Source organism: Nerophis ophidion, linkage group LG09 (genome assembly GCF_033978795.1).
Source record: "Nerophis ophidion isolate RoL-2023_Sa linkage group LG09, RoL_Noph_v1.0, whole genome shotgun sequence".
NCBI classification, from domain to species: Eukaryota; Metazoa; Chordata; class Actinopteri; order Syngnathiformes; family Syngnathidae; genus Nerophis; species Nerophis ophidion.
The window spans coordinates 38,668,378-38,695,730 of NC_084619.1; the positions used below are offsets into that span (position 1 = coordinate 38,668,378).

At 41.4% G+C, this 27,353-nt stretch overlaps 1 protein-coding gene across 2 annotated transcripts in view; it reads left to right on the forward strand.

Annotated features, from left to right (window-relative positions):
* smap1 (small ArfGAP 1) overlaps positions 1-27,353 on the forward strand; it is a 281,586-nt gene that overhangs the window by 245,001 nt on the left and 9,232 nt on the right. For both annotated transcript variants that reach the window (XM_061910969.1, XM_061910968.1), the window contains 2 exons: positions 3,383-3,572; positions 22,580-22,764. In XM_061910969.1, the coding sequence (XP_061766953.1) occupies positions 3,383-3,572; positions 22,580-22,764 (375 nt within the window). The remainder of the gene's footprint in view (positions 1-3,382; positions 3,573-22,579; positions 22,765-27,353) is intronic.

The window sequence follows — 27,353 nt, forward strand, 5'->3', positions numbered from 1 at the left end:
GGTCAATCAGGTGGGCGACCAGCTATAGCGCTTATGATTACAGGCATTTCAGATGCACGTTTATATAAGATATATAAGAGGTGTTTTAAACTAAATATGTGTAAATACTCTAAACATGATTTCTATTCATACTATATTTTTACTTAAATTAGTTTTCATGTTTAAAAAAAACACATTTTTAATTTGTGGCAGCTTGTATTTTGCATTGGTGGTGCACAACATTAAATGTAAGAGAAACCCCGTATTTTCCTCGTAACTTTCACAAATTCAAGGGCCTTCAAATACACAAGAACATTGCGCCAACGTGTGTCATTTAGTTTAGAAATGACAGTGAGATGACCACCCTACTCTATGTACCTTGCAGGTGTGAGATAAAAAACATAAATAAATGATTAAATTGTTGTTGAAAGTTAGCGCTCTAATTGCCAGTTACAGATTATGGAGCTAGTTATCAGTTAGCAGTTATTAACGCCACTATGCTGTATTATTTAGATATCTGGTATTGTTCACCATTAAGACCAGTTTAATTTAAAACACAATCACAATTTAACACAATATATATATGTGGATGTTTCCCGCGTCTCGCCCGGCTTCTTCTGACCACAGTATCACACAGCTCAGGATACAGGTTTGACACAGTATTTAATGCATATTTTACTTTACACAATTGTCCGTCTGTTCAGCTTCTCAGGTTTTGACACAGTCTTTAGTACATCTTTTACTTTACACAATTGTCCGTCTGTCCAGCTTTTCAGCTGTCTGTGCGTCGGTCCTGCGTCCTCCTGCGTCCTCATGCCTCTCCCTTTCATGGTCTCCAGCGCAGCTAATAAAGGGAACAGGTGCTTAGATCACTCGTTCCAGCTGAGGTATCCACTCACCTGTTGGCTGCTTCATGGCCGGCCCCTGCACACACCCCACCCGCAGGGGACGCGCGGAACACGCCCCTCTCCACAATATAAATGAGGGGGTCTCTTCTTTATCTCTCTATCATTCAGTCTTTGGCCTGGAAAGAGTTGAAGACACCTTCACTAAACAATGGGACGCCACTTGTTTCCCGCTACTGTATGTCATCACACTCAGCAGCTTGCTGGCAAAATACACAACTGTAATGTACGAGGTTACATAACAGTTAATAGACAAGTTATTGTCATGATATGTTGCCCGGATCATGTTTTGTTTAGTTTTGACTCCCTCAGTACTGTTTTAAGCACCCTTGAGTTTGTGTGTTTTGGTTACCGGGGGTGCTGACTAGTTTCACCTGCCTCTGATTAGTGTCCGGGATGCTCACCTGCTGCCGGGCACGAATCAGAGAGCTACTTATTTCCGTTTTTGCCACCCTCATTTTTTTTTTGTTTTTTTTGCACAACACTACAGTGACGACGTCTACTATTTGCTTCCATGCAACACGTTACGTTAAGTACTTCTACGAAATTTGATTACTTTTACTGTGCTAATCTTCGCCATAGCTATCGGCACGCTTTTCTGTCTTTTTGTATTTTTGCATGTTTCATTAAAAATAAATCAGTGTCTCACCTACATCTTGCTTCTGGAATTCCTGCTGCATCTTGGGAGAACGATCAGCACAGTAAAATGCGACCCCGTCGTTACAGCAATAAGTGATTAAAAGCAAACGTCACAGTATTCAGAATCTTCAAAGTACGACACATCAGCTGTGGTGATATGGACGACATCTTCTTGCAGGATATCCTGCAAACGGTGACTGTCCGTTTAGTAAAGGCATATGTTTAACTTATTAATTGTGTTACTTTTGTTGACAACATTGAGTCAGTAATATGTATATATATATATATATATATATATATATATATATATGTATATGTATATAAAGTATATACATGTCTGTCTGTATATATATATATATATATATATATATATATATATATATGTGTGTGTGTATATATATATATATATATATATATATATATATATATATATATATATATATATGTATGTATGTATGCGTGTGTGTGCGTGTATTTTTGTATGTACACAGACATAAAATTATCGCTTCATTTCTCAAAACCAATTGTGTGTAATTGTTTGTACATCCTTTTTTTTTTAGGTGTACTAAATATATATACAAAATAGCATCAGTCTTGGTAAATCACATTGTGAGCGCTAAATGATTATATTTGCATCTTGTCCTTCTAGTACTGTGGGTGTTCTGTTAATCAGCATATGTTCTGCATAGTCATGAAGACACACACGCTAAATGGATTAGTATCAATCAATCAATGTTTACCTTTATAGCTCTAAATCACTAGTGTCTCAAAGGGCTGCAAAAACCACAACACAAACCACTACGACATCCTCGGTAGGCCCACATAAGGGCAAGGAAAACTCACATCCAGTGGGACGTCGGTGACAATGATGACCCAGTGGGACGTGTAGTAGATCAGCTTTGCATGTTCTTTCAAGTTTGCACGCGTTTAAATACATGCAAACCTCTAGTAGTTCAGACCCTTGGTATGCTGAATAATTTGGATTGAGGTAAAACTCAGGTTTGCATATTTACATATCAAGTATTTTGTTTCCTTAAACATATATTCCTTCATCACTTTATTGTGGATATCTACATTCAAATATGAACACTGTGGACAGGTGTGTTAATATTGGCCTGATTATGTGGGAAACAAACAAATATTTGAACTAAAATTCAGGTTTGTGTTCTGGCTTTTTTGTTTACGTTTAAACTCAGACATTTCCAACTTCAGCACAATATGTCAGGTGAAACAAATGGTGGACATTGAGTTGTGTCTGAGCCATAGTAGTCATCCAAAGCAGTACAGTATGAGATTATCTTTTTTTTTAGTTGCTCATTTTACCCACACTGGGTCATATTCATACAAAAACAGTGACACTCTTGACAACAAAGAAATGGTGAAGTCAAGGTTGTATTGTCATCTGCTAGTCCTTGTTGCCACCCATCCCCTGATGGTCCCACTGCTAGAAGTTTTCAGTATAACATAGTTTTACATGTTTTAATGATTACACAGTGGCTAACTTGTTTGTAAATTTTTGTGACGGTTAAAAACACCTCAAAAAGGATCATAATCTCATTTGTCATCAAAGTACAGTGTTTGAAGGGTCTTTTATTTTCGGAATGTTTTATTACTCTGCGTTTACTCATGCATATTGTGCAATAATGTTAAGAAATATTAAAACCATTGACTATCAAATGAAAAATTGTAAAAATATTTTACATTTCTTAGAAATTACAGTTCCCTCGGTGTCGTGAAATAAAATATTTAGTTTGATTTTTGAATAATTTGAAACAAACGTTTTTCTAACGGTGTTGAAAGTGTGCATATGGCATGTACTTTTCTGGAGAAAAATACTATATTTCTCTTCACCCCAACAGTCAGGTTCCAGTGCTGTGCCTCAACTCTCAGATCCCTCCACCTCTTCATCTTCTTCCTCTACCTCCACCTGTACCACCACAAAGGCAGAGGAGAAGAAACTGTTATCCAAAGATTCCATACTGTCTCTGTATGCCAGAAGCTCCGTGGGCAGTCAGCCTCAGAGCCAACAACAACCTGCCACTGGGCAAGGTAACATTAAAAACACACAAACCTGCACACGGACACAGTCAGCTGAGTTGAACCATGTCGCTCATTATCAAATTTTTTCAGCTTCTACAATTACTGTATTCCTGTAAATATTGAGCGTCCTTCTACTAGACGTTCTGCCACAAACCATGTGTGCAACATCCAATTCCTCCTCAAATAGACACAGTATTATGTTCCTCACGTACATCGCCACCCCCTCAATTTTGTTTATGCAGTTATGTTCAAAACTTTTTTTTTCCCCAGCAGCAATCTAAATATATATATATATATATGTATATACAAACCCCGTTTCCATATGGGTTGGGAAATTCTGTTAGATGTAAATATAAACTAAATTCAGTTGAATATGCTATAAAGACAACATATTTGATGTTGAATCTAATATACATTTTTTTTTTTTGCCAATAATCATTAACTTTAGAATTTGATGCCAGCAATATGTGACAAAGAAGTTGGGAAAGGTGGCAATAAATACTGATAAAGTTGAGAAATGCTAATCAAACACTTATTTGGAACATCCCACAGGTGTGCAGGCTAATTGGGAACAGGTGGGTGCCATGATTGGGTATAAAAACAGCTTCCCAAAAACTGCTCAGTCTTTCACAAGAAAGGATGTGGCGAGGTACACCCCTTTGTCCACAACTGCGTGAGCAAATAGTCAAACAGTTTAAGAACAATGTTTCTTAAAGTGCAATTGCAAGAAATTTAGGGATTTCAACATTTACAGTCCATAATATGATCAAAAGGTTCAGACAATCTGGAGAAATCACTCCACGTAAGCGGCATGGCCGGAAACCAACATTGAATGACCCTCAGACGGCACTGTATCAAAAACCGACATCAATCTCTAAAGGATATCACCACATGGGCTCAGGAACACTTCAGAAAACCACTGTCACTAAATACAGTTTGTCGCTACATCTGTAAGTGCAAGTTAAAGCTCTACTATGCAAAGCGAAAAACATTTATCAACAACATCCAGAAACGTCGCCGGCTTCTCTGGGCCTGAGAACATCTAAGATGGACTAACTGTGGTGTGATGAGTCCGCATTTCAAATTGTTTTTGGAAATATTCAACATTGTGTCATCCGGACCAAAGAGGAAGCGAACCATCCAGACTGTTATCGACGCAAAGTTCAGAATCCAGCATCTGTGATGGTATGGGGGAGCATTAGTGCCCAAGGCATGAATAACTTACACATCTGTGAAGGCACCATTAATGCTGAAAGTGTCACACCTATGGATCATGTTTTGTTTTGTCATGTTGTTTTTGATTTTGGACAATCAGTCACGTTTTGCACTTCCTGGTTTTGTTTGTTTCCATGCCAACCTCATTAGTTTTCACCTGTCACGTCCCTGTTCTCAGCTTCACCTGTTTTCACTAATCATCACAGCTATTTAAGTCACTCTTTTTCTTGTCTTCGTCCTGGGATCTTCACACCAACTTTCATTCTCCATGCCCATGATCACCTGCCACGCACCTAGCTATTTTTGCCTCCTGGTTTTGTTGTCACAGTAAGTGTTTTGTTTTAGTTGTTTATAGTCATGCCATCGTGCTGTTTCTGTTCTTAGTTCATTCATGCCAATCGAGCAAGTGTTTTTGTTTCCTGTTTATATTTTGTAGCCAAGTTTGATACCTCCTTGTGAGCGCCCTTAGTTTGTTTATTTTTGTATTTAGAATCCCTAATAAAACATCATGTACCTTAATTCACGCCTGGCTCGTCCTGTAATCCCTCTGCGTCGAAGGAGCGCACACAATCGTAGTCCAAGCCTGACAGAAAGGTACATACAGTTTTTGGAACAACATATGCTGCCATCTAAGCGCCATTTTTTTCATGGACGCCCCTGCTTATTTCAGCAAGACAATGCCAAGCCACATTCAGCACGTGTTTAAACAGCGTGGATTTGTAAAAATGAGTGCGGGTACTTTCCTGGCCCGTCTGCAGTCCAGACCTGTTTCCCATCAAAAATGTGTGGTGCATTACTAAGTGTACAATACGACAGCGGTGACCCCAGACTGTTGAACGACTGAAGCTCTACATAAAACAAGAATAGGAAAGAATTCCTCTTTCAAAGCTTCAACAATTATCTTCAGTTCCCAAACGTTTTTTGACTGTTGTTAAAAGAAAAAGTGATGTAACACAGTGGTGAACATGCCCTTTCCCATGAAATTGTAAGTTAATTATTATTTGCAAAAAAAAAATAAAGTTTATGAGTTTGAACATCAAATATCTTGTCTTTGTAGTGCATTCAATTCAATATGGGTTGAAAAGGATTTGCAAATCATAGTATTCCGTTTATATTTACATCTAACACAATTACCAACTCATATGGAAACAGGGTTTGTATATATATGTATGTAATTGTATGTCTGCGTACATAATGTGTGTGTATATATATATATATATATATGTAACCAAGGTTTTATATAAGTCGCCTAAACTGTATCACACTACAAAATAACAAACACGGAGGCTCCAGTTTCACACGAGGACCACTTTATTTTTGTTCCTTTCAAAAACCTCCGCTCCACTCCAAGATGACATCATTTCCATTCTATCTCCCTTCAAAATAAGAGCTCAAGGCATTTACTGTATAACAGGAACCAAACATAACAAAGAGGCAAACTATAAAAATAGGTTACATACCTCCCCTCCTACAAAAAGAAACGTCCTCGTTTCAACACAATAACAGGATATGTGCCAAAAAAAACAACACAAAGAGGCACAACCATAAAAAAAAACATATTAACCTGTCCCCCCAAATATACATAGCACACACAACCACAACAAAAAATGTTATATGCATGTTTCCCTCACACCATTGCACAGTCCCAATCACGCATGCCCCACTATTTCCACGTACACCAGAAAATCCTGATACACCATAGCATCCAGACATACTGTACACAGATGAAACATGTGCCATCACAGTAAGAAACATGTTAAGTGACCTTGACAATCTCCAACTGAAAGTCCAACTGTAATATTCCCCTGTTCGTGCTGTTTAATGTTCCTTCCCGTTCTAAACCGCTAACCAAAAGTGACAAAGTCCTTGAAACGACCTGGTTGTCTAACATTCCTCCCCGAACGAGAAACAGTTTGTAGTGGCTCTCTGGTGCCTGTAATCTGAACAGTCCCTGTGTCACCAGAGAGCAACAGCTCGTCAGCCGCAGCACCCCTCTCTTGTGACCCCTTGTCCAGCAACGAGGGAGCCTGACTAGGAGAAGCAGGCGGCCCACTTGAAAAACCAGCAACCATCGGTAGCGTGTATGGTTTTAGTCTATCATAATGGACAACCTGCCCCCGTCCATCAAACCCCAAAGGGTTGCCAATATGATAGGTAAGTCCAGGTTTTCCCTGAGAGTCCAACACAGACAGGACCCTATAGGGCCCCTTCCAGTGGGGAGCAAGTTTCATCCTGTCCTCTGTCGGATTACTTAGCCATACCAGATCTCCTACTGCATACGGCCGGTGACGCACGGTTCCATCATAGTACAGTTTTTGCTTCTCGTGAGCTTTGGCGCCACCGTGCCGGGCACCAGCGATAGCAGTCTCCAGCCTCTCTGCGAAAGAGGCCACAAAGTCAGCATGAGAAAGAGGCAAGTCCGAACGCACCAAATGAGACGGCACCAACACATCCACTGGAACACGAGCCTCCCGTCCGTGAAGTAGATAGTACGGACTGTAGTTGGTGCAGGCATGCACAGATGTGTTATAGGCGAAAGCCACCTGTTTCAGATAATCATCCTACTCACCACCGCAGGCGAGCAGCGATTTGGCCAGTTGGTCGACCAGAGTGCGGTTAAAGCGTTCAACCATTCCGTCCGATTTGGGATTATAAGGTGCAGTGCGTGTCTTCCTAATTCCCAGGAGCTGACACAGTCTTTGAACAATCTCGGCTTCAAACTGCCGCCCTTGATCACTATGAATCGTTTCAGGGACACCATGCACCATCACATAGTCATCAAACAAACACTGTGCTACTATTCGTGCTGTCTGGTCAGAGAGAGCATAGAGATTCACAAACTTGGTAGAGTAATCTTCCACTACTAACACATATCTATTTCCCTTAGAAGTCACTGGCAGTTCAAGAATGTCCGTTGCTACTCTCTGAAGTGGCCGAGTTGCATGAACGCTCCCCATCAGTGCCCAATGCTTAGGCACCGTTGCCTTGCGTGTTTGACATGGGATGCACTGTTCACACCACCGCTGAATGTCTTTAAACATGAACGGCCAGTAGCAAGTTTCCCTTGCACGTTCCCACACTCGTTCCACTGAGAAATGTGCCGATGCAGAGCCCCCATGTAGATGCTGCAGCACATCAGAGATAAGCAAGGAGGGCATGACAACCTGACACAGAGCATCTCCGGTGAGGGGAGAGTTCACCGTCCTGCAGAGTAGTCCATTAACAACAGAGAGGCGGGGATATTCAGTCCATAATTTTCGAAGGCACCAGGAACTACCTCTCATCTGCCCCTTAGATGGCCGAGAGCCACATCTCTCCATCCAGTCCAACACCTGATTAATATCTGGGTCGGCCCGTTGTAGCCCCCTCAGTTCCGTTCCATCATGTGAAAGTGCATGTTTGAACGACAAGTCCTGCGCCCCACTGTTGTTCTCCACATGCTGCGCCCCAGTACGTAAGTCAAAGGTCGGGGGTTTTCGTGTGGGGGTTTGTAGCAGTTGAGTGACTGGTTGGGGAACGCTGGGCTCTATATCTGAGCCTATGACATTCACGTGTGTGGTGTTCTCACCTGTGTTTACCACACTAGGCTCAGGGTTTTGAGGACGCCGTGAGAGTGCATCAGCATTAGTACGCCGTTTGCCGTCTTTGTGCTGCATACTCCAGTTGTAAGGGTCCAGTTCCAGTATCCATCTTGCTCTGCGTCCCGTGGGATCCATGTCAATGGACATGCCACGCAGGCCCAACAGCGGCTTGTGATCAGTTATGATGGTAAAGGCAGATGATCCTATGTAGTGTCTGAATTGTCGTGTAGCCCACACTACGGCCCACAGCTCTCTGTCGAATGTAGACCAGCGCTTTTCTGGGGAACTGAGTGCTTGGCTAGCGTATCACACCACTCGCTCCTGTCCGTCCTTGTCCTGAGCCAACACCGCCCCCACTGCTTCCAAGGAGGCCTCTGTGTACACCTTAAAAGGAGTGTTAAAGTCAGGCATGATGACAATTGGAGCAGATGAAAGCACCCCCTTCAGGTACTCAAAGGCTGTGTCACACTCACTTGTCCATTTAAAAGGTGTGTCTTTGCAGGTGAGGCGGTGTAGAGGGGCTGCACACTGGGCAACGTTTTTAACAAAGCGTCTGTAGTAAGAGCAAAGCCCCACAAAGGCTCTCACTTCAGTTGGGTTCTGTGGGGTCGGCCAGGTTCTGACTTTGTCCGTGTTTCGAGGGTCGGGCTGTAAGCCGTGGCGAGAAACAACATGTCCCAGGAACACTACATGATCTCGAGCCAGATGACTTTTCTTATGTTTCAGCCTGAGGCCAGCTGCATGGATCCTGGAGAAAATTTCACGCAAACTGGTTAGATGGGCCTCAAAGGTGGGGCTGTATGTTAAAACGTCGTCAAGGTACACCATACACACTTGCCATGGGAGCCCTATGAGTACCAGCTCCATTATGCGCTGAAATGTTGCAGGTGAGTTAGTAAGGCCCATCGGCATAGACCGCCACTGGTAGAGGCCTCGGCCCGTGGTGAAGGCAGTTTTCTCCCTGTCTCCCTCAGCGACCTCGACCTGCAAGTCCAATGTGCTAAACCACAGTGAGCCCGCCAGCGCATCCAGGGTCTCATCCACCCTGGGGAGCGGATGAGAATCTTTCACGGTTATACTGTTCAGACGACGATAATCAATGCAGAATCTCCACTCACCATTCTTTTTCTTTACAAGGACCACGGGCGAGGCCCATGGGCTGCAGCTTTCCTCAATCACTCCGTTAGTGAAGTCCAATGTGCTAAACCACAGTGAGCCCGCCAGCGCATCCAGGGTCTCATCCACCCTGGGGAGCGGATGAGAATCTTTCACGGTTATACTGTTCAGACGACGATAATCAATGCAGAATCTCCACTCACCATTCTTCTTCTTTACAAGGACCACGGGCGAGGCCCATGGGCTGCAGCTTTCCTCAATCACTCCGTCCGCCAACAGGGCAGTCACCTGCCTGTCTATTTCCTCTCTCTTTTCGGGTGAAGTCCGGTAGGCGCGCTGCCGCAAAGGAGGATGATCACCGGTCTTGATGTGATGTTGGATAAGTGTGCATCTGCCAGTCCCCTCTTTTGACGGGTTGAATATCCCCTGATGCTCGGCTAGCAGTGCAGCCAGTTGTTCTTTCTGTTGCTGACTGGCAGAAGACTCCTCCAGTGACACAACAGGCACATCACTGGATGAAATGGCCGAGACGGTCTCGGTTGGACCCTGAGGAAGTGTCACAATTTCTGCCTCATCCATGGAGAAAAACTCCCCCAGGTGCACGCCTTTTCTCAGTATAATGTCCTGATTTGTAGGGTTCAACACACGGGCAGTGGTAACTCCATCCTTTACAGATGTCAACGTGTGAGCTATGACACACTCACTTTTGCCTTTAAGGTTGGGTGATAAATAACCCACAAAGTCAGGAAGCTGATCAACGGGCCCAGGTGGGAACACACTCACAGGCACCAGCATCTCGATGAGGGGGGGCAGTGTCACTACAGTGGCGATGGAAACATTGCAACACTCCGGAATCAGGTCTTTGCCACTCAGGAGTGGAAGTACAGTGTCCCATAGGTGTAGTTGGCCACGGGCATAATCCAGGAGGGCGTGATTTGAGACAAGAAAGTCCAAGCCCAGTATGGCTGTTTGTGTGGACCCCCAAATAACATGGAAAACCTGCTGCCGGTAGGTCTTCTCCAGACGCACGGTAACTGTTATAGTGCCCAGTGTGTTGAGCAACTGTCCATTCACCGCCCGTGCAGCAATAAAATCCGCCGTTAAGGGTCGCTTGTGCAGGGCTGGAACAGACATGCGAAAGTTGTCACTGATAAACGACTTTGTTGCTCCTGAATCGATCAATATGTTAATTTCAGTCCCTTCAATGCTTCCCCTCACATATGAGGTTCGCTGTTCTGTCTTGTCCGGTGTCATTGCATTACTCATGGAGGGGATAAACATCTCTCCCTCCATAGAGCCCATAGGTTCTGTAGCTGATATTTGGGCTGCAACATCAGCTACATCTCTTTTACCGACTGGTTCGTGGCATCTTCCCTCCTGGGGGAGAGAAAATGCACACCTCGCCGTCTCTGTGTTTCCTCATTAGAGGGGTTCCTAGCAGGTTTTGGATCCCGCCAACTTGGGGAATTAGCTCGGTTGTTGTAGGGGCCCCAATAGTCCTGTTTCTCTCTTGGCCCTCCTTCTGCGCGCCGCTCGCGCCAGCCGCGGTCAGGTGAACGCCCTCTTTGCTCATATCCACGGTCAGGAGAACGCCCTCTCTGTTGACCCCATGTGCGGGACGGACAGCCTTGCTCCCCACAAGTACACTGACACCGACTTCCACGTACTGGATGAGGTGCTCCCTGTTCATCTTTCCAGTAGCTGAATCGCAGCCGGGTGTTTTCCTCTGCCATTCGTTTCATTTCCATCCTCATTTCCCGCACATCTGCAGTAAGTCTGTCTATAGTCCTATACAAACCACCACCATCATCGGATATGGAGTGCACCATGGCCGCTGTACCGCTTCCTGTGGGAGGCTGGTGCACCTGTGTGCTGACATAGTCCATCCTTAACGCCTCCCTTGCCATCTCACACCGGCCAGCGATGGTCAGGGCCTCCTCCAACTCAGTCGCTCCCTGCTCATGACATTTAGCTCTCAGAGCCGGGTCGAGTCCAGCCAGAAATCTGCGAAATTTCTCCTCTTTCTGAACTATATCCCCGTAGCCTGGGAATGCCTCTTGAAAGAGTTTGCTTATGTCTGCTGCATATACTTCCAGACTCTCTCGGGGAGCACGGAGGTGGGCAGAGATGTTTGCTCTGAAACAGTCTAGAAAACGTTTTTTTCCGAAAGCCTCTTGCAATTTTTCTTTCACCTGATCTTAATCCGCCTGAAGGGCAGTTGGCAAGCTATTCCATAGAAGAAAAGCAGCCTTTGTCAGCCGCGTGGGTAAAATCCTCACCAGTTCATAGTCAAAGTTACTGCCCGTACCTCCAACCAACGCCTTCACTGCTACTTCATATTGTCTGGCCCAGCAGGGGAAACTTTGTTTTTTCTCACCAGAAAATGGTTGTGGGAGTTCAATCTTTACATTGCTGGCGAAAGATCTTTCTCCACGTTGCTCTCTGTAGCTATAGTCCAGTGGGTCCTCGCTTTTATTCCACATATTCCACATACATTAGAAGATCGCTGCCAGATGAAAGAAGTCTGTGTGCTTTCTGACTAGACGAAGCTTCACCGTTGCTAGCTGCGGCTAACTGAGATGAAGCTAGCTGACTCTCCGGACTTTACTGTAATTAGATGTCTTTCTTTCGCGGGACCTACATCCCACCGCTGCCACCAATGTAACCGAGGGTTTATATAAGTCGCCTAAACTGTATCACACTACAAAATAACAAACACGGAGGCTCCAGTTTCACACGAGGACCACTTTATTTTTGTTCCTTTCAAAAACCTCTCCACTCCAAGATGACATCATTTCCGTTCTATCTCACTTCAAAATAAGAGCTCAAGACATATACTGTATAACAGGAACTAAACATAACAAAGAGGCAAACTATAAAAATAGGTTATATATATATATATATATATATATATTAGGGGTGTAACGGTACGTGTATTTGTATTGAAACGTTTCGGTAGGGGGGTTTCGGTTCGGTTCGGAGGTGTACCGAACGAGTAGACATGCTAGCAGGCTAGGACAACATGTAAAAGCCAGAGCTGGAAGACCTTCCTGCCTCGTTAAGATCTCCCGTTTGGGAACACTTTGGCTGCGTGATACAACAATGGAGGACAGTGGTTTGCCAAGATTGTTCAGCAGTTGCTTCTGACAACACGTCAAACATGTGTTGCACCTTTCCTGCTTCCGGCTCCCAGTGTGTCTCCCTTGCGCGCACAACCCTTCACTCTACCCGGCAGTGGGTCTCCACAGTTCCGGACTCCAGGGTAAATGAAGAGTCCGGCAATTAATTGCAAATCATGGCTTTATTGAGGTCTTGCACACAGCCAATCCAACAAAACACTAGGCACTCCCCGCTCTCACGCTACGCTCCCTCACCAGGTCCGCTTGCCCACTATGACGTCACATGCTGTCACATATTAAAGGGCCACACACGCTACTCTTATAACACAGAGGTTCTCAACCTTTTTTCAGTGATGTACCCCCTGTGAACATTTTTTTAATTTAAGTACCCCCTAATCACAGCAAAGCATTTTTGGTTGAAAAAAAGAGATAAATAAGTAAAGTACAGCACTATGTCATCAGTTTCTGATTTATTAAATTGTATAGCAGTGCAAAATGTTGCTCATTTGTAGTGGTCTTTCTTAAACTATTTGGAAAGAAAGATATAAACATAACTAAAAACTTGTTGAAAAATAAACAAGTGATTCAATTGTAAATAAAGATTTCTACACATAGAAATAATCATCAACTTAAAGTGCCCTCTTTGGGGATTGTAATAGAGATCCATCTGGATTCATCAACTTCATTCTAAACATTTCTTCACAAAAAATTTAGTATTTAACATCAATATTTATGGAACATGTCCACAAAAAATTTAGCTATCAACACTGAATATTGCATTGTTGCATTACTTTTCACAGTTTATGAACTTTCATTCATTTTTTGTTGAAGTATTATTCAATAAATATATTTATAAAGGATTTTTGAATTGTTGCTATTTTTAGAATATTTAAAAAAAATCTCACCTACCCCTTGGCATACCTTCAAGTACCCCAAGGGGTACGCGTGCCCCCTTTTGAGGACCACTGCTCTAGTAGTTCAGAGCCTTGCTATGCTGAATTGTTTGGATGGAGGAAAAACTTAGGGTTCCAGTCCAATACAACATATTTACACACATATATTTTCCTTAAAACATATTCATCACTTTATTGTGGATATCTACAAAACACAAAACCAGTGAACTTGGCATGTTGTGTATTCGTAAAAAAAAAACAAATACAATGATTTGCAAATCCTTTTGAACTTATATTCAATTGAATAAACTGCAAAGACAAGCTGTTTAATGCTCCAGCTGAGAAATTGATTTTTTTTGGAAATAATCAGTAACTTAGAATTTAACAGCAGCAACACATTGCAAAAAAGTTGGCACGGGAGCATTTTTACCGCTGTGTTACATGGCCTTTACTTTCAACAACACTCTGTTAATCTTTGGGAACTTATTTTCAAAGCTTGTCAGTTGGAATTCTTTCCCATTCTTGCTTGATGTACAGCTTAAGTTGTTTAACAGTCCGGGGTCTTTGTTGTGGTATTTTAGGCTTCATATTGCGTTACCTATTTTCAATGGGAGACAGGTCTGAACTACAAGCTGGCCAGTCTAGTAGCCGCACCCTTACAGTATGAAGCCACGTTGTTGTAACACGTAGCTTGGCATTGTCTTGCTGAAATAAGTAGGGGCGTCCATGATAACGTTACTTGGATGGCAACATATGTTGTATGTACCAGAGGTGTGGACTCGAGTCACATGACTTGGACTCGAGTCAGACTCGAGTCATGAATTTGATGACTTTAGACTCGACTTGACAAAATGTAAAAAGACTTGCAACTCGACTTAGACTTCAACCTCAATGACTTGTGACTTGACTTAGACTTGAGCCTTTTGACTTGACAAGACTTGCTACTTTCCCCAAAACCCAACGATTAAAAAGTTATTCAGGAGCGCTCCGTATCTTCCATTGTGTACGGAAGTGTGTCAGCGTGTGTGCGATGATAGCCTGTGCGCTACCTGTCAGTACAACAGCCAATCAAATTACATCCACGTTGTTTTCGTCACGCAGCATTCACCCATTCAAATTGCAGGAAAACCAACGGAGAAGAGCTTTCAAACAACAAAAGAATAAGTGAAGAAAATTATGCCATAAAGGGTTTCGTTCGGGTATTAAAACTACGACTTGGTCAACAAAACAGGAATTGCCGTATGCAAAACATGCGGTTGGAAGTTTACAGACGGAGACATCAATTTACAACTTCGTTCGACATTTGAAGTTGCACAAAGAAGGGTACGTTATGAATGTAAGCTAACGTTTATTGGCTGAGTAACGTGACTTTTATTTGCTGTGTAGTTAAATCAGTGAGGCTGTAAACTCACTGCTAACATTAGAACCATAGACATCTTATAAAGGTACGCAGCATCGAGCGCTACTGCCTATTACCGCAAACGAGATGCGGGGCCGCCATCTTGGAGTGGTGATCCGATCACTCAGTGCAATTCATTTGGTAGGAACAATGAACTGTCAGCGCATTTAATTCATATTACCTCACTGAATACCACTTCCATTCATGCGCTTTTTTGTCATTTGTGTAACTATGATAAAGGACACATGTCTTGGCTTGTTCATAATTTGCTTAACAGAAATAGAATATTCTTATATGCTATAAATGATCAGACGTCTGAGATCAAAACTGGGAATATAATCCCAGAGAAGGGGAAAAAACAGTCAGCTATTTTGAAGTTGAAGAAACAATATGATTAGGTTGTATATACATTCGTATATCCTACATAAACAATGTATGAATACATTAGATATCTATATATTTTACGGACCTATAGACCAGAGGTTCTCAAATGGGGGTACTTGAAGGTATCCGAAGGGGTACATTATATTTTTTTAAATATTCTAAAAATAGCAACAATTCCATCCATCCATCCATCCATTTTCTAGCGCTTGTTCCCTTTCGGGGTCGCTGGCGCCTATCTCAGCTACAATCGGGCGGAAGGCAGGGTACACCCTGGACAAGTCGCCACCTCATCGCAGGGCCAACACAGATAGACAGACAACATTCACACTCACATTCACACACTAGGGCCAATTTAGTGTTACCAATCAACCTATCTCCAGGTTCATGTCTTTGGAAATGGGAGGAAGCCGGAGTACCCGGAGGGAACCCACGCATTCACGGGGAGAACATGCAAACTCCACACAGAAAGATCCCGAGCCTGGATTTGAACCCAGGACTGCAGGAACTTCGTATTATGAGGCAGACGCACTAACCCCTCTGCCACCGTGAAGCCCTAGCAACAATTCAAAATCCTTTATAAATATATTTATTGAAAAATACTCCAACAATATATCAATGTAAATTCATAAACTGTGAAAAGAAATGCAACAATGTTTTTTGTGGACATGTTCCATTAATATTGATGCTAAAGATTTATTTTTTGTGAAGAAATGTTTAGAATGAAGTTGATGAATCCAGATGGATCTCTATTACAATCCCCAAAGAGGGCACTTTAAGTTGATGATTACTTCTATGTGGAGAAATCTTTATTTATAATTGAATCACTTGTTTATTTTTCAACAAGTTTTTAGTTATATTTACATCTTTTTTTTTTCAAATAGTTCAAGAAAGACCACTACAATTGTGCAATATTTTGCACTGTTATACGGTTTAATAAATCAGAAACTGATGACATAGTGCTGTATTTTACTTCTTTATCTCTTTTTTTCAACCAAAAATGCTTTGCTCTGATTAGGGGGTACTTGAATTAAAAACATGTTCACAGGGGGTACATCACTGAAAAAAGGTTCAGAACCACTGATAAAGACTTTATCTCTGTTGCTGCAACAGCAGAGAGTTTATTCTGTCTTGACACTTTGTATTGATATTTTCTATTACATTCTTCCTTTAAATGATCATGTTTACAGTGATTGAACATATATAAACACCTGAAAGTCTTTATTTCAGCTAAAACCACCAATCTGTTTCACTGGATTCAGAATAAAACAAAATTCTGTCTTACTCAACAAAGTTAGTATTTGAATATTGGTACTTGAAGACTTATCTGTGGTTACAATGAAATGAAAATGCATCATAATCAATGGTGGCTGGTGAATTTTGTTTTAGGTGGGCCTGAAAGTTTGTAAACCAAATACCTGTAGGGGGGTTATCCTCACCCAGAAGATTTCTTTGTGATTTTCACATACAAATATTGTATTTCTTTGCTCCTGCTTAACTCTGTGGTAATATTCTTTTCACAAAATACAACCAATAGTATGTTAATGTTAAATCTTACTTGTGAAAAGTAATCCTCCAATTCCTATTTTCAACAGTCCGCTCAATTGAGCAGGAAAACGCTGAATACCAGCCCAGCATCTTTTTTTTCTACCTGTCAACTGTCAGTTTAGGCCTCTTGCCGGCTCCTCATCACCACTTCAAGATGGCGGCCAAATTGCTTGCGTCACAGCAGTCAATTCTGCGTCTACTTATAAGATGTCTATGGTTATAACGTCATTGCAAATACGGAAATCTGTTGCGTCCACTGCAGTTTTCTACCTTATTCATACTTTTTGTCAAGTGATATTTTTTTTAAGCAGGGTTGCATGAGGTACCTACACATAACGTTATGTTAGTGAATGTATCACACACAGTAACGTAACGTTAGATGGCGGTCAGCAGCACCGCATATTTTAGCCACCTACAAAAAGACAAACATAGTCAAATAAAGGTCGGTTAAAATGTATACTATATTAAGAATATGTGTACATATTCCATAGAGCCCTGACATCTAACAAGTACAGCACTGTTCATTGTTATGTTCATGTATTTGTTGTTTTTCATGTGTATGCACACATAAACACATACAGAATGAGATGAGATCAATGAGATAAGGTAACAACATGATATAAACTGCTGTGGAACTAGTTACAATGCAATATTCCATGGAAATACAATGTTAACACTTTTGTGCAAGTAAGTACAGTTGCACTTGTTTTTTCAAATGTGTTTATACTGTTGAGTTAAATGTCTGGTTAATAGTGCTATTATGAAGTGCAATGTCATTACTGGTTTTTTTTAATAATAATTACATACAGCGTTTTAAAAGCATACACAATCTGTGTACATATATTAGTATGTGGTTAAAAAGACTTGAAATGACTCGAAACCCAAAATGCAGGACTTGGGACTTGACTTGAGACTTTCCAGTATTGACTTTGGACTTGACTCGGACTTGCCTGTATTGACTCGGGACTTGACTCGAGACTTGAGGTCAAAGACTTGAGACTTACTTGTGACTTGCAAAACAATGACTTGGTCCCACCTCTGGTATGTACCTTTCAGGGGAATTTATACCACTGTGTTACATGGCCTTTCCTTTTAACAACATCTTTCAGCATTAATATTGCCTTCACAGATGTGTAAGTTACCCATGCCTTGGGCACTAATGTACCCCTATACCATCACAGATGCTGGCTTTTGAGTTTTGTGCCTATAACAATCTGGATGGTTCTTTTTCTCTTTGGTCCGGGGGACACGACATCCACAGTTTCCAAAAAAATTCGAAATGTGGACTCGTCAGACCACAGAACACTGTCCCACTTTGCATCAGTCAATCTTAGATGAGTTCGGGCCCAGCGAAGCCGGCGGCGTTTCTGGGTGTTGTTGATAAATGGCTTTGGCTTCGCATAGAATAAATTTAACTTGAAATTACAGATGTAGCGACCAACTGTAGTTACCGACAGTGGTTTTCTGAAGTGTTCCTGAGCCCATGTGGTGGTATCCTTTACACACTGATGTCGCTTGTTGATACATTACCGCCTGAGGGATCAAAGTTCTGTAATATCGCTTACGTGCAGTGATTTCTGAATCTTTTGATTATACTACGGATCATAAGTGGTGAAATCCCTAAATTCGTTGCCAATAGCTCCTAGAGAAATGTTGTTCTTAAACTGTTAGACAATTTGCTCACACTTTTTTTCACAAAGTGGTGACCCTCTCCCCATCCTTATTTGTGAATGACTGAACATTTCATGGAAGCTGCTTTTATACCCAATCATTGCACCCACCTGTTCCCAATTAGCCTGTTCACCTGTGTGATGTTCCACATTAGTGTTTGATGAGCATTCCTCAACTTTCTCAGTCATTTTTGCCACTTCTGCCAGCTTTTTTGAAACATGTTGCAGGCATCAAATTCAGAAATGAGCTATTACTTGCAAAAAAATAACAAAGTTATAAGTATCCTGTCTTTGCAGTCTATTCAATCAAATATAGATTGAAAAAGATTTGCAAATCATTGTATTCTGTTTTTATTTACCATTTACACAACATGCCAACTTCCCTGGTTTTGGGTTTTTGTAGATCCAAATATGAACACTGTGGACACAGAAGTACGTTGATATTGTCTTAATTATGTGTGAAACAAAAAATGTTTGAACTAAAATTGCATTTGGTAGAGCACAGACCACTAAGAGTAAACCATCCTCAACATATTTTTGACTCTTTGGACTTTAATCAGATTGTGTCTGTCAAGAAGTAGCTTGACCGTGCTTTGATGGGGTCTTGGCCTTTTTGGTGGGCTACCTGCAGGCGGTCTGCGTACATATTGGGTCTGTGAGGCAGCCTTTGGCAGGTTTGACGTGCTCCCTCCCTCTGAGGGCTCATCAGTGGTGGGCGTTGCTGCTCTGCTCCACTGCCAGCTCTTTAGTGAGTTGAGTGCCTGGTTCTCTTGTGTCTCTGTAGGTTGTAGGCCGTGGGATGCGCTGACGGTGTGGCTCTCTACATTGTGGCGTCGGGATGTTCCCTGCACTTTGTCACTGCATTTTTCGCTTTCAATGTCACTGCTGCTGTTATTCCTGGTGGTGTTTGTTTGGTCACACTTAACGTGTTGTTTTGTTCATTGCGCATCCTCCTCCTCTTATGGTAAGCGCTAGAAGTTAATTATTGTGGTTGCGATTTTCTTTATAACTGTTAGGTTTTTTTGGTCCAATTTCTCTCTGTATCACCCCTTTTAAATCAAGCACAACAAAGGACTACAGAAAATGTTATTCATCTTTTCTTTTTTTTCTTTTTTGATTCCACAAGTTTCGATTTTAGAACCCAAACATTTTATTTTATATATACCGTATTTTTCGGACTACAAGTCACAGTATTTTCTCATAGTTTGGCCAGGGGTGCGACTTATACTCAGGAGCAAATTATGTGTGAAATTATTAACACATTACCGTAAAATATCAAATAATACTTTTTAGCTCATTCACGTAAGAGACTAGACGTATAAGATTTCATGGGATTTAGCGATTAGGAGTGACAAATTGTTTGGTAAACGTATAGCATGTTCTATATGTTATAGTTATTTGAATGACTCTTACCATAATATGTTACGTCAACATACCAGGCACCTTCTCAGTTGGTTATTTATGCATCATATAACGTACACTTATTCATCCTGTTGTTCACTATTCTTTATTTATTTTAAATTGCTGTGGATGTTTCCTGCGTCTCGCCCGGCTTCTTCTGACCACAGTATCACACAGCTCAGGATACAGGTTTGACACAGTATTTAATACATCTTTTACTTTACACAATTGTCCGTCTGTTCAGCTTCTCAGGTTTGACACAGTCTTTAGTACATCTTTTACTTTTCACAATTGTCCGTCTGTCCAGCTTTTCAGCTGTCTCTTGTTCGTCTCTGTGCCTCTGTCCTGCGTCCTCCTGCGTCCTCATGTCTCCCTCCCTTCATGGTCTCCAGCGCTGCTAATAAAGGGAACAGGTGATTAGATAACTCGTTCCAGCTGAGGTATCCACTCACCTGTTGGCTGCTTCATGGCCAGCCCCTGCACATATCCCGCCCGCAGGGGACGCGTGGAACACGCCCCTCTCCACAATTGCCTTTCAAATGTCTATTCTTGGTGTTGGGTTTTATCAATTAAATTTTCCCCGAAAATGCGACTTATACTCCATTACGACTTATATGTGTTTTTTTCTTTCTTTATTATGCATTTTCGGCAGGTGCGACTTACACTCCGGAGCGACTTATACTCCGAAAAATACGGTAAATGATATTCGTGAGGTTTTTAAAATTTTACACTAAGTATTATTCGCAGACATTACAAATGTATACTGTTCAGGAGATGACTTGAAAATCTTAGCCGATATTATTATTATAAACTAAAATTGTGGTTTGATGTACATAAATTAAATAAATTATCTTTAAAATGGGAAAAGACTAAATTTATGGTATTCATTAATAAAAGATAGAATACATTTATATTATTCATATATTATATATTATATATAATATATGTCATATATTATTTATTATTATTATTGTTTTTTGTGAGCGAACTGTGGTGCTGAATTTCCCCCAGGGATCAATAAAGTACTTTCTATTCTGTTCTATTATATCTATATTGCTCCATTTTTCTACCTTATTTCAATTATTGTGCAGAAAAATGGGGAAATACATATCACAGCAACATAATGCGTTTATTTCTTTCACAGAATAGAGTAATTTGTATTAATTTTTAAAGTAGGATACAGAGACCACACAAATCCACTCTTCATTAGGGCAGGATTATTAAAACTAAAAGACATTGTAGAATTGCATACTCTATTAGTGATGTTCAAAGCTAGAAATAAAGTTCTTCCGAAGGACGTACAAAAGTTCACGTCTGAAGATGAGAACCACAGACGGCCGTATGATTTTAAACATCCAAGAGTGCGAACAAATTTGAAACAAATGTGCTTGTCTGTTGCTGTTGTGAAAGCATGGAGTTCTCTAAAGAAAGACTTAAAAAGTCGCAAGCATATTTTTGAACTTAAAAGGAGTTACAAAAAGAGACAAATGGAATTACTGTATATCAAACACATTTTTGATTTTGATTGAACGTGTCATTGTGAAAATGCTTAAACGAAAATTTAAAAGTATGTTGGAGTTTGGGTGTTGGTAGAGGGAACAGTGATAGTCATCTAAAATAATTTGTGTTAAAAAGGGGGCAGATAAATATAAGAATGTTATTCTTCCATCTGCTCCTTTCTGATCATGGAAATGTATAAGAAAAAAACCAATGAAAGTGTCAATTGTATGTGGCTTGTAAATACGCATTTTTATGAAAGGAATAAAAAGAAATGATGAAAAAAAAATGATGAATTGGCCATCTGTAATATAAAATAATGATTAGAAATGCAACTGCCCAGCAGGGGAGGGATTCATATGGCCTCATTCCGGGGTGCATCTGGCGTGAGAGGAAGAGTGGGTAGGGGGTATACATTTTGCAATGCAAGCTGCTGAAAATGATGAAAAGCACCACTCTTCGTAGCAGTTGACGCCGTAGTCAAAGTTAAAATTCCCACACAACACATTTTAAGGTACTCTTCTCCTATCTGGCGGCTAAATTGGATAGTTTTACTCCCCAAATTCGTCACATTTCATGTGTCAGGTAAACTGTGATGATTGTGACCAAATGAATCATTTTCCTACAGTATAAGAGTTGTATGTATACAGTTGAAGTGTAATGGTGGTTCCACAAACACACGCACACAAACACACACACACACACACACGCACGCACGCACGCACGCACGCACGCACGCACGCACGCACGCACACACACACACACACACACACACACACAAGGAACCTAGACACACAGGAAAGAAGGAAAAAAAATGTCAATGCGGGGAAATGTAGTCAGGGCCATTTCTGGAGTGCCACTGCAGCAAAAAAATTAAAGTAGACTACTCACAAACCTTTTGACTTTGTATATGTGTGTGTGATGGTGTGTGTAGTGTTGGTGAGTGTTCATGTAGGGTGTTTGTGGGGAAAAACGTGGACATTTTGAGAAGCAGGCAGTGCTTTCAGCAGCGTTTACATGTGCATATTCAATATACTGCTGTGCTAATACACTGGATCATTTAGAGGATTAGAAATTAAAATTGTAATGAAGAGCTTCTTGCTGCTGTTATTGTGCACTTTGACATCTAAATAGACCAAAACAGGCTTGTTGTCCTGACTCACTGGACTTGTATTATGTGTTTGTTTGTGTTTTAGGTGTGTACATGGCCCAGACTCAGGTTCCACAGCAGGGCTTCAATTCTTCAATGGGAGGAGGGGCCATGATGGCAGGTGCGACGCTCCCCAATGGCAGCTATGTGGGCACGCAACAGAATGTGATGGCAGCCAATGAAGGACAGAACATGCACAGCATGCAACAAGGACAGTGGAGTGTGGGACAGGTAATTACTTACAAGACAATTACTAGAATTATTTGCTTTTGAATCCCTCTTTCAGTGGGGAAGAATTTGAATAGAAGCATATTACAATAATACTAGCCTTGTAGCATCAATCCCATACCGTATATCCTTGAACTGCCGCCGGGGCGCTAATTAATTTAAAACCTCTTGTCACTCCTGCGCTTTCCAAAGGCATGCGGTAAAAGTAAGCATGCGCTATTTATATTAAAACCTCTTCTCACTCCGGCACTTGGCAAAGGCATGCAGTAAAAATTTGTGTGATGTAAGGATACCATCATGAAAAGTATATTTAATAAAAAAAATGTTATCATGGTCTTACCTTTACTTATAAATTAAGTCCATGCCAGCTACTTCTGATCAAAAGCATCGATAACTTGTTTATAGAAGTCTTCCTTATCTTTCTTCGGTTTTGAAAGTCTCTCTGTCTCGATGGAGATCTTCCTTTATTACCTCCTGCTTCGATTGAAAGTCCAGTTTAGAAAACTGCTATCAGACCGCTGCTATCAGTTAGCTCGGCTCCTCAAGTGTGGGCGACGAGAGAATTTTCCTCGAATAATTCCCCCTCCCGTTCTGCTCCGTGGGTGATCTCTTTATCCCACCGCTGCCACCAGGAAGTGTTGTTGTATAAATAATACACAGGATATTTAGGGCTGGAACATGCTTTATTTCAGCCCGGTTGTTTACATAGCCAGCATAGGAGTGTTACATCCTAAAAGGTCCGTAGTGCACCCCCGCGTCATATTCGTCCCAGCACACATCACGTCACTCATTGTCACTTCTTCTGCAGTTGAGTAGTCGCAAGAAGGATCACTAGCTCTCTCTACTACCAGGAGGCGGGAGTCATTTAATGACTCATATTTGACACACGCAGCTACGGTATTGTGACTGTCTCAAGCCGTTGTCTTGCGGGTTCCCAGGACCATCAAGGAAGAACATGGCTTGAGCAGTTTGACTTTGTTTATTTTTCAGTAAAACCAGGAAGCGGGAGTCATTTGACACACGCAGCTACGGTATTGTGACTGTCTCAAGCCGTCGTCTTGCGGGTTCCCAGGACCATCAAGGAAGGACATGGATTGAGCAGTTTGACTTTGTTTATTTTTCAATAAAACCTCAGTCCAGGTCGCTCTTCCGCGCCTCCTCTCTGCTCCCTCGCCGTCACCGCCTCCTCACCGCCTCCTGCCTGTCTGTCGGACCGTCGACTCCACCTCTCCACAGGTACAGTGGGGCAAAAAAGTATTTAGTCAGCCACCGATTGTGCAAGTTCTCCCACTTAAAATGATGACAAAGGTCTGTAATTTTCATCAAAGGTACACTTCAACTGTGAGAGACAGATTGTGAAAAAAAAAAATCCAGGATTTCACATTGTAGGAATTTTTAAGAATGTATTTGTAAATGATGGTGAATAATAAGTATTTGGTCAATAACAAAAATTCAACTCCATACTTTGTAATATAACCTTTGTTGGCAATAAAAGAGGTCAAACGATTACTATAGGTCTTTACCAGGTTTGCACACACATTAGCTGGTATTTTGGCCCATTCATCTATGCAGATCTTCTGAGAGCAGTGATGTTTTGGGGCTGTTGCTGAGCAACACAGACTTTCAACTCCCTCCACAGATTTTCTATGGGGTTGAGGTCTGGAGACTGGCTAGGCCACTCCAGGACTTTCAAATACTTCTTACGGAGCCACTCCTTTGTTGCCCGGGCGGTGTGTTTGGGATCATTGTCATGCTGGAAGACCCAGCCACGTTTCATCTTCAAAGTTCTCACTGATGGAAGGAGGTTTTGACTCAAAATGTCACGATACATGGCTCCATTCATTCTTTACTTAACACGGATCAGTCATCCTGTCCCCTTAGCAGAAAAACAGCCCCAAAGCATTATGTTTCCACCCTACTGTTTCACAGTAGGTATGGTATTCTTGGTATGCAACTCAGTATTCTTCTTCCTCCAAACATGACGAGTTGAGTTTATACCAAAAAGCTCTATTTTGGTTTCATCTGACCACAGGACAATCTCCCAATCCTCTGCTGTATCATCCATGTGCTCTCTGGCAAACTTCAGACATGCACTGGCCTAAGCAGGGGGACACGTCTGTGACTGCAGGATTTGATTCCCTGTCGGCGTAGTGTGTTACTGATGGTAACCTTTATTACTTTGGTCCCAGCTCTCTGCAGGTCATTCACCAGGTCCCCCCATGTGGTTCTGGGATTTTTGCTCCCCGTTCTCATGATCATTTTGACCCCACGGGATGAGATCTTGCCTGGAGCCCCAGATCAAGGGAGATTATTAGAGGTCTTGTATGTCTTCCATTTTCTGATAATTGCTCCCACAGTTAATTTTTCACACCAAGCTTCTTGCCTATTGTAGATTCACTCTTCCCAGTCCCAATTATTTTCTTGGTGTCCTTCGACAGCTCTTTGGTCTTGGCCGTAGAAGAGTTTGGAGTCTGACTGTTTGAGGCTGTGGACAGGTGTATTTTATACAGATAACGAGTTCAAAGAGGTTCCATTAATAAAGGTAACGATTGGAGGACAGAAAAGCTTCTTAAAGAAGAAGTTACAGGTCTGTGAGAGCCAGAGATTTTCCTTAATTGTTTGAAGTGACCAAATACTTATTTTCCACCATAATTTACAAATACATTCTTTAAAATTCCTACAATGTGAATTCCTGGAATTTATTTTTTTCACATTCCGTCTCTCACAGTTGAAGTGTTCCATTAATAAAGGTAACGATTGGAGGACAGAAAAGCTTCTTAAAGAAGAAGTTACAGGTCTGTGAGAGCCAGAGATTTTCCTTAATTGTTTGAAGTGACCAAATACTTATTTTCCACCATAATTTACAAATACATTCTTTAAAATTCCTACAATGTGAATTCCTGGAATTTATTTTTTTCACATTCCGTCTCTCACAGTTGAAGTGTACCTATGATGAAAATTACACACCTCTGTCATCATTTTAAGTGGGAGAACTTGCAAAATCGGTAGCTGACTAAATACTTTTTTACCCCACTGTATAGTAATAAAACATAGACGCTTACCGTTCTTTTTAGCACACCGGTATTCAATAGCTTGGACCTTAATTCCTACCGAATAGCTCTTAATCTTCTTCGCTTTATGCGATTTCAAATTACCGGGATTGAAATCAGCCTCCTCCATTTTGAAAATGATGACAGGGGAAGTGTCACTCGTGACGTCACGAGTTTGACCCGGCGGTAATACTAAGCATGCGCTAATTATTTTGCGAAGCGAGTTCGACCCGGCAGTAATTTAAGGTAAGCGCATACTATATACCCAGCGGCAATTCAAGGAAATACGGTATGCTAAAACTGTTGCCAAAAAGTTGTATACTGATCCTAAAATAACACTGCACTCCTATTTTCACTTCCATTATGGGAAAGAGATATGACACACACGGTGCTAAAAAAGAGAAACACCTGGCGTTCTTTATTTAAATGTGTCAAAAAGATTAGATGATTAGAACGTGTTTGAAAAGATAAACGTCAATAAATGTATATTTCCTGTAAAGCAGACAAAATCAGGTAGCTCAATTAAATGTAATAAATCAATGCATTGGTTTGATGACATAGAAATTATATCGGGTTGTTTTTTTTTGCCACAAAAGTTTAGGCGACCATGAAAAAAGCTTTAAGGTAATAGTAATAAACACATAGACGGTTGAATACTACAATTTAGGGGTGTCAGTTAGTTCAGGGGCTGCATAGAGGAAAAGGTATTCCCACGTCGGCCAGACGGGTAAAATCATTGCACGATAATTTAAAAATACAATTACGACAACTCCAGATTGTTTTCTTTGTTTAACTTTGGCCCAAAATAAAACAACCACATTCTGAAAATGTACACCATCCATCCATCCATCCATTTTCTACCGCTTGTCCCTTTTGGAGTCGCGGGGGGTGCTGGAGCCTATCTCAGCTGAATTCTGGCGGAAGGCGGTGTACACCCTGGATAAGTTACCACCTCATCACAGGGCCAACACAAATAGTCAGACAACATTCACACTCACATTCACACACTAGGGCCAATTTAGTGTTGCCAATCAACCTATCCCCAGGTGCATGTCTTTGGAAGTGGGAGGAAGCCGGAGTATCCTGAGGGAACCCACGCAGTCACGGTGAGAACATGCAAACAAAATGTACACATCACAACTAATCCTTTTGAAAAAATATTTCAAGTTAGTTGAAAGTTCTGAGGAAAAAAATTGTGCCATTTCAAGAACACCATGAAGAACACAATGAACTTAGACTTCATCTTAATTTATCTACAAAGCAGGTACACTTGAAGTCACAGCCCATTTAGGATTGAACAAAATAAAGCTAAATAAAAACTGTTCTATGTCTCAACTACTTTTGTCATTTCAACATATTAAGTCTCTGCTAACTCAACAACCATACAAAATGAGGTAGAAACCTTTGAGACATCACTGTGTATTGATAGAAAAATAAAAGCGGTGCAATGTGTAAACAATTTCAACAAAACCAAAAAAAAGACTGACGGTATTGCAGTAATCCACACAGTGATCACGTTCTTCAAATTTGCATAGAAGACAA